The sequence below is a fragment of the Manacus vitellinus genome, unplaced genomic scaffold (genome assembly GCF_001715985.3).
Source record: "Manacus vitellinus isolate BGI_N305 unplaced genomic scaffold, ASM171598v3 scaffold_181_pilon, whole genome shotgun sequence".
Classification (NCBI taxonomy): domain Eukaryota; kingdom Metazoa; phylum Chordata; class Aves; order Passeriformes; family Pipridae; genus Manacus; species Manacus vitellinus.
The window spans coordinates 55,601-63,629 of record NW_021939272.1 but is presented as its reverse complement, the minus strand read 5'-3'; the positions used below and the strand labels follow the sequence as shown (position 1 = coordinate 63,629).

Sequence of the window (8,029 nt, the reverse complement as noted above, 5' to 3'; positions counted from 1 at the left end):
GACACCCCCAGGTGCTGGGCAGCACTCAGGGCTCTGGGCAGCACTCAGGGCTCTGGGGACACCCCCAGGTGCTGGGCAGCACTCAGGGCTCTGGGGACACCCCCAGGTGCTGGGCAGCACTCAGGGCTCTGGGGACACCCCAGGGTGCTGGGCAGCACTCAGGGCTCTGGGGACACCCCCAGGTGCTGGGCAGCACTCAGGGTGCTGGGCAGCACTCAGGGCTCTGGGCAGCACTCAGGGCTCTGGGGACACCCCAGGGTGCTGGGCAGCACTCACCTGCTGTCCGTGAGGAATCCGTTCTGGCCAGACTGGGAGCGCGACCACGGAGGTGGGAAGGGAAGGAAAGAAAAGGGAGACTTAGTGGCTCTGAAAGAACGACCCCAGGTGGTTCCAGAGGGTGGGGCTGGGACATGGGGTGTGTTGTGAGCAGGTACAGGAGTGGTGCTGAGCCTCCTGATCCCTGTGGATCTCCATCCAGGCCCTTGGGAACCTTCCCTGGCACCTGCGACCCAGGATCTCTCAAATCTGAGTCCTCAGCTCCCTCCTCCCCTGCTCTGAGGCAGCTCTGGTGGCACCTTCCTCCACGTGACAATCAAGGCCAGGCATTTATTGCCAGGAAAACCAGGCAGTGGGCTCAAGGCCAGCCCAGCCTGATCCATGCTGGTCATCCCTGCCTCTGGAAGGCAGAGGCAAAGCTGGCTCAGGCCAGGACACTGAGCAGGAGTCAGGACATCCCACTCTGTGCTGTCCTACAGCCCCTGCCCTAAGCCAGGACTTTGGGCCTGTGCAGGTAAGACAAATCCCTGACCACCCCTGGCTGGAGAGTGAGCAGGCCCTGAGCCCAGGGAAGATGCAGATTTCTCCTGGAAAGGGCCACATTCCTCCTGGAAAGGGCCACATTCCTCCTGGGAAGGCAGAGCCCTGCACTGCTGGGTCAGGAGGTGGAAGCTGCAGCACTGGGGAGATGCAGCTGCTGCTCCTTTTGGGTTCAGCAACTGGTTTTCTGGTCATCCCAAAACTGCCACTGCGTAAACCTGTAATCTTTGGGGCAGCAAGGAGCAGAACTGCCTCCTCTGCCACCTCTGCTGCTCCCTGGAATTTTAGGGAAGCTGCAGACTGGGGGGTGCAGGTGTGGCTCCTCTACCCCGACATCTCAGACCCCTTTGCTGGGAGCTGGAATTCAATGGCAGATCCCCAAACCGCTGGGAAATCGGTGGGAAAGGCAACAGTGAGATCTGACCTCTTTGGCACACTCAAGGCCACCTCCTGCCCCAGAGCTCCGGGAGGTTCCTGGCAGGTGAGGGGTCCAAACTCACCTCTCGCGCAAAGATCCGCTCCCTGACCCGCTGATATTCCTCCTCTCGCTCTTCTATGGATTTGCTCCTTCTCCCATCCTGCAAGGGGAGTCTGATCTGAAGGGACAAACACAGCTCAGGGGTCAGCAGTTGCCAGCAGGAGCAGGGGGAGCTGCTGGGAATGTCGGGCAGGAGGTGGATTGTGGAGCCTGGGAGCGGTGAGCCGGCCTCTGCCTCTGCACCCACCTGTGTCTAGGCATGAACATCCCACAGGCATCCAGGGATGGACATTCCTGGACATCCATCCACCTCCTGCCTCAAGCACAACCACCCTGCCTGAACTCTGCCTGATCCAGAGGTCTGGAATACCACCAATTCCCAGGGAGGAAAGCTGAAGGCCACTGTTTGGAGCCCGTGCCAACATTCCTGCTCCCTCGTGGGTTCTGAGCTCCGTGGGCAGCTGCAGCCCTGAGTGGCACCACAGGGAGACCACAAACTGGCACTGACTGCAGCAAACAGCTCCTGCCCCTGACTGAGACCCAGGAACACGTCCCAGAGCACGGGACAGAGCTGGGGTGATGGGACTGGGTCTGGGTGGGATTTGGGGAAGAAATTCCTCCCTGGGAGGGTGGGCAGGCCCTGGCACGGGTTGCCCAGAGAAGCTGTGGCTGTGCCATCCCTGGAAGTGCCCAAGGCCAGGTTGGATGGGGTTTGGAGCAACCTGAGATAGTGGAAGGTGTCCCTGCCCATGGCCTGGGGTGGGACTGGATGATCTTTAAGGTCTTTTAAAGGAAAGGTGGGGAGACACACTTGGCAACACTCAGCTCAGGGCATTTCCAAGGAAACCTTGGCAAAAGGCTTCACCTTAAAGCCTGGCCCAGCCCCCAGATGATTTCAGGGCATGGAGAAGCACCCCCACAGTTCTTCATCCCTTTCCATGGTGTTTGGAAGTTTTCATATTGAGATGCTGCTGCTTGGGTGGGGTGGGAGCTCCTATTCAATGTTACTGGAGGAAACCCAAGAGAACCCTGGGAGTTGTTCTCATCTTAGACAGGTCACATCTGACTCTCCCAAGGGATGCAGACCCCCCCCTCACCTGGTTGTCATCCCGATCCATGCTGGTGTCATCCCGTTTCAGGATAAACCTCTGTGGGAACTCTGCATTCTTCTCATCCTTGATGTGCTCAGAGAACCTCTGCTCGGGGCTGCAGGAAAACCAGCCCTTGTTAGGAGGGAAGAAAGGGGCCCAGAACATGCAGAGGTGTTTGCTGTGTGAAATTCCAGCTCTGGCTGATGGCAACGAGAGCTCCTGCCCTTCTCTGGGAACTGTGGAGAGCCAGGGAGGGCTGGAAGGGAAGGATCTTCCCTACTTATTCATTCCATGACCTGATTCTTCTAGAGAGGGGCCCTGCCCTTCTTAGGAGGCAAAAAAGTGTGGTGTGGAACCCATCCTGCTCTGGAGCACTCCTGGGCTGTGGGGAAGGGAAGGGAGAAGGGAAAGGGAAAGGGAAAGGGAAAGGGAAAGGAAAAGGGAAAAGGCAAGGGCAAAGGGAAAGGGCAGGCTCCCTCCCCCTTACATTCGTGTGTTACTGGTCTTGTTGATGATGACAGCCTTCCCAGTCTGATCCACGTTGTGGTCCATCCCAAAATAGGCAGCGACCCTGTGCAGCAGCATCCTGTGGTACGAGGTCATCTGAGGGAACTTCTTGAACTGATTGCTGGGAAGAGGCAGGGAGAGGGTCACAATTCCAAGCAGTGTCATATCAGGATGTACAAGAGAACAGGGGATGTTCCCTTCTCCCCTGGGAGCCCAAACTCCTCAGCTCCACCTCACAAACCCCTTTTTTGCTCAGCACAAACTCACTCACTTGTTATCACTAATAAACTCCAGGATCTCCTGTTCCAATTTGAGCAGCATCATTCGATCCCTGGCGAGAAAAGAGAGAGGAAAAGGCCACTTCAGGGACAGTGGAACAGCTTTCCCTGCTCCCAGCCCCTCTCCTGCAGCAGAGAGGGTCCCAAACACCCAGCCCAAGTGGCAGCACCGACCTGGCTTCACCCACCCCCAGGGGAAGGGGCTGGAACACTCCACGTTTTTCAGACATGCTAAATTAATCACCAGATCTTTTCAGTTTAAGGTTGTTTTGCTAACAGTGCTTGGCTTTGGAAAGCCTGAATCCCTGCTCTGCTGGAAGCTCCACTGGTGGTGACTCCAGCTTTGCTGTTCCCATGCCAGCCTTTCCCTGGATTCCGTGGATTATTGCCACAGCAGCTCCTTTGCAGGTTGGTATTTGACAACCACTTACAGAACGGGGTTTAACACAATCAAGACTCCTTCACTGCATCCAAACAAGCCATTTTTCTTTCTCTCTCTCTCCATCACACAAAATTCCATGTTTGGAACGAAACAGGAGATAAATTACCATTATGCTTTTTATTTCTGCACTGCCCCAGGACTGGTAACGCTCTTGGAATTCCAAGAAGGAAAACACAAACACACTTGCAGGTGCTGCAATCCCCCAGGATATGGGAACACCCCCAGGGGTGGGAGTCACCCCCTCCATCACCCCCCCAGGGAGCTGTTTTACTGCCCAGCACCTACCGTGGGTTTTTTTTCAGTGTATTTACTAAAAATTCATGCAAATCTATTCCAGTGGAGTCTGTGTATTCCTGGCTGGAATCTGAAACAACAACAGCAGCAGCAGAACAAATTAACAGAGCACTGCAACAGCCCAGAGGGAAGGGAAGGGGAAGGGAAGGGAGAAGGAAGGGGGAAGGAGAAAGGGGGAAGAAGGAAGAGGAAGAAGGGAAGGGGAAGGGCTGTGCCTGTGTGTCTTTACAGGGATGATGTTCCCACATTTCCCAATCTGCCCCATCCAAACCAACACCTCCCCAGTTCAAACCAGCACCTGACCTCGAGAGAGCATCTTCCTTGGTGTTTTTTCTTTGTTCTTGTCTTTTTCTTCCTTCTCCACCCCATCTTTCGTGGATTTTTCCTCCTCCTTGTCCGAGGGGCAGCTCACGTGCAGCTGGATGATGTCCTGGAACAGAACAAAGCAGGCTGGAGCCCCTCAGACACCCCCTGAGCCTTGGCTGTGGCTGGAGATGCTGGTGGCTGAGAGAAGCACCCCGGGAAGGTCTCAGGTCACAGACAATCCATAGGAATCCATAAGGAAACTCTCTGTGAGAGCAGACAGAGCTGTCCCTCCCCACCCTCCTCCCAGGGAGCCCTGGGCAGGCTCTGAGGTGCCTCCACACCCACGAGCAGGGGTCCCAGGCACAGCCACTTCCTTCCCAGCCAGCTCCTGTGGGAATTTCCTGGCTCCCCGAGGCACTGGCCCTGGACACAACGTCGGTTCTGGCAAGATGTGGATGTTCTGGGCTTCCACACTCCCAAATTTGTCTCATTCTGGGCCTACCTGGGACTCCAGCAGCCCATCCACAAAGGGGCCCGAGGACTCTTCACACACAGCCAAACTCCTGACCAGTTTAAGCTTTGAATTGGACTGGAGAAGGAAAAGAAAGAGGGTGGTTAAGACACCTGAGGCAACACACACCTGAGCTCCTGCAGTGGCATTCCCAGGCCACTGGTGCAGCCATTCCCAATTAAACTAGTTAATAACAGAATATCCAGGGGTATCCAGGGACACACAATGCCTTGGAATCCCTGAGCAATCAGTTGTTTTCCTCCCTCAGCCTTTGAACCACACTTTAAGTGAGAAGTTCCCTGCCTCAATTCCTGCACTCTCTGATCTTCAGCCAGAGCAATTCCAGCCTTTCCCCCGTTTCCAGCACATGGAATTCCCTGTCCTGAACCATCAACTGCTCCATGTGGCTTCTGGAGACAGGAAAGGCCTGGGAGCAGCATCCCAAGGCTGGGATCAGGGCTCAGCTCAGGGCTCAGCTCAGAACAGCCCACAGAAGACCAGGATGTCAGGGCAGGTCCTACCTTGGCTCTTTTCCTGGCGTGCCCGTGGCTCGACGTTCGCCTCTGTGGAGAGAGGGAAGGGAAGGCAGGAAGCTCAGCCTGGAAGTTTTCTGCCATTCCCGGGACACAAAAGGGGGCTCTGATCCCGCGGGTCACGACAGGGGGACGGAGCACGAGTGTGTCCCCAGGGAATATTTCAATTATTCCAGTCTGCACAGGGCAGGGAGCAGGCTGGGAAGGCTGCACAGTGTGGGGGCCCCGTGGAAAAGCCTCGTGTCCCTTTGGGAAGGGACGGGAAGCAGCAGGGAAGGGCCCAGTTCTCCCCGTCCACACTCACCTGAGACTCCTGGCGCACGCTGACCTCCTCCCCCCCGTCCTTCTCCGCCTCCTCCTTGCTTGGTGACCTGGATACATATTTGGTTTTGTTCACAGACTCCTCAACCACCTTTTTTTCCGATTCCTTCATAATTTCCAGGGACTCCTGTGCCGTGTTGCTGTTGGACATCTTCGGAGCCCTCCGAGGCAGCGACGGGCACCTGCAGGAGGGGGCACGGGGCAGGACAGGGAGGGAGTCAGGGGGTGGAGGGAGGTTCCCCCTGGACACAAACTCCTGCACATCCAGGCTGTAGCTTCCCTGGAACCCACCTTGTGGGCAGACCCCAAACCCAGTGGTTGTTTGAAGCCCCCCCCACCCAGCCCTTGGGTGCAGCCCCCGTTTGAGGGGACCTGGCAGGAGCTCTGTGGATCTCACCAGGATTTTGGAGGCACCAGCAGGGCTGGACAAAGGCCCTGAGGCAGAGAGAGGTCCCCAGGCAGGTGACTGGTGTAGAGAGAGACCAAGGGCAGCCCTAAACCAACAAGCATCCCTGAAATAAATTCCAGGAACCTGAGCTGTTGCTCTGCCCCAGGGCAAACAACCAAAAACCTGCGTTATTGCCCCAAATCCCAGCCCCCACAACACAAGGAGGCAGCTCAGCCACCTCAGCTTCCCTCACCCCACCACCACCTGCCTGAGGTTTCCCACGAGCTGTTCCCTCACTGCTGCCAGTCCAGAGCCAGGGATGGGACAACCAGGAAAGGGAAAAGTTACTTAAGTCAAGGCTGAGCAGCACCTCAGCAAGTGGGAAATATCCCATGAAATCCATGGGAAAAGGGGGCAGGGAAAGCATCCATCCTCCAGCTGCAGGGGCCTGGCCTCATCCCAGCAGGCTGGGGTGTTCCCAGGGATGCTGCCTGTGCAGGGTGAGGAGTCCCCCCCGGGGAATCCCGCTGTGCTCAGGGCTCCAGCAGGAATTGGGTCAGGAAGGGAAAAGGGAGCACTTGCCTGATGTGCCTCCTTTGTGGGAGTCTGGATTAGGCAGGGGGTGAAGGTGGTGGACTCTGCCTCTCCCCTCCCCAAAATACTCCACAGTGTAGGAAACTCCAGCCTTGTGCCCAGGCTGGGGGCCTGTCTAAACAATCCAGGAGGATCTGGAGCAGATTTGGGGAAGGGAAGGAGGAGGTGGCACCGGATCTGCACACACGACACTCAAACAGAAGAGCAGGTTTTGTACAGCTCATTCCCTTTGCACCACCCACCCTCTAACAAGCTTTTCCCCCCGAGCCAAACACCTCAGCCAAATTTCAGAAGGATAACGGGATCCTCTCCCATCCTGCTGCAACGGAACTCCAGCACCACACAGGGAAACATCATCGGATTTTTTCCCAGAAACGACAACTCAGAGCCACAGAACTGACATTTATCAGCTGCCCCCTCCTGCTGCAGCTTCCCTGCCCGCCAGGCAGCCTCCAGGAGCTCTCCCTGCACACAGAGCTCAGGGGAGATCTGTGCTCTGCTGCTTCCCAGAGCAGGATTCCTTGCGGGATGAATGAATCAGCCCCGCTCCCTCGGGCAGCCGTGGGCCGGGGCGAGGGGGTGGCAAACACGAGCTGGTGACAGACAGAGGCTTGCAGAGGGTGGGGAAGTTCAGAGGACTCGGGGAAGGGGGGGGTGGGATCGAGCTGGGCCTCGGGAGAGGAAAAAAACGACAGGGATGCGACGTCAGGGAAGCCACAAAAATCTGTGTCGGGGGAGAGAAGGAAGCACCGGTGGGAGAAGGTGGAAGGGAGAAGGTGGGTGAGGTGCTGTCGAGCTGAGGGCTGGCAAAGCAACTGGGCCAGCAGTGGCACACTGGGAACGCTGGCCACGGGCCAGGGAGCCTGGACACGTTCATATCCTCCTCTTCACTCCAAAAGGGGAACATGGAATTCCACCTCTGCTGCCTTTTCGCCACCCGCAGTTCGCAGCCGCCGAGCCCTGGGAATGCAGCAGCAGCAGCAGCTCCTGGCTGGGCAGGGAATAAAAGCAAGAGGAGTCCCACATTCCCAGCCTGGATGGATCCAACAGCAAATCTGGGAAAGGCAGGAAGCTCCTGCTAAATAAACTCCATTGCTGGCCTTGTTCCTCAGGGAACAGACCCGCTCCTGAGCTAAATGAGGGTGCAAAGGAGACATATGGCTGCTGGGAGAGGCTGCCTACACACGGCTCAGGAGGGGCAGGAGGGAGGGGCTGAGGTGGGATGGAGGGGCTGAGGTGGGATGGAGGGTCTGAGGTGGCTCAGCCTCTGCCTCTCACCTTTCAGGGACAAAGAAACAGGTGGTTGAAGGTGGGGACATGAAGGTCCTGCCCTGCTCTGGGGAGGCCTCACCCCCAGTCCCGGGGGCAGCTTCGGGTGCTGCAATGTAAGAAAGGATCTAAAGGTGTTGGAGAGGATCCAAAGGAGGACACAGGGATGGGGAAGGGTCTGGAGGGGCCACACGAGGATGG

General features: G+C 57.1%; 1 protein-coding gene across 1 annotated transcript in view; it reads right to left on the bottom strand.

The window, feature by feature from the left end:
* The window catches only part of R3HDM2 (R3H domain containing 2), a 17,126-nt gene extending 11,048 nt beyond the window's left edge, over nucleotides 1–6,078 (bottom strand). The window contains exons 1-11 of the mRNA XM_029958948.1: nucleotides 5,975–6,078; nucleotides 5,561–5,759; nucleotides 5,245–5,286; nucleotides 4,715–4,801; nucleotides 4,210–4,336; nucleotides 3,898–3,976; nucleotides 3,164–3,223; nucleotides 2,873–3,013; nucleotides 2,392–2,500; nucleotides 1,317–1,412; nucleotides 277–308 (exon numbers count right to left, since the gene is read on the bottom strand). Coding sequence (XP_029814808.1) covers nucleotides 277–308; nucleotides 1,317–1,412; nucleotides 2,392–2,500; nucleotides 2,873–3,013; nucleotides 3,164–3,223; nucleotides 3,898–3,976; nucleotides 4,210–4,336; nucleotides 4,715–4,801; nucleotides 5,245–5,286; nucleotides 5,561–5,728 — 941 coding nt within the window. The 5' untranslated portion in view covers nucleotides 5,729–5,759; nucleotides 5,975–6,078. The remainder of the gene's footprint in view (nucleotides 1–276; nucleotides 309–1,316; nucleotides 1,413–2,391; nucleotides 2,501–2,872; nucleotides 3,014–3,163; nucleotides 3,224–3,897; nucleotides 3,977–4,209; nucleotides 4,337–4,714; nucleotides 4,802–5,244; nucleotides 5,287–5,560; nucleotides 5,760–5,974) is intronic.
* Between the last annotated feature and the right edge of the window lie 1,951 nt (nucleotides 6,079–8,029).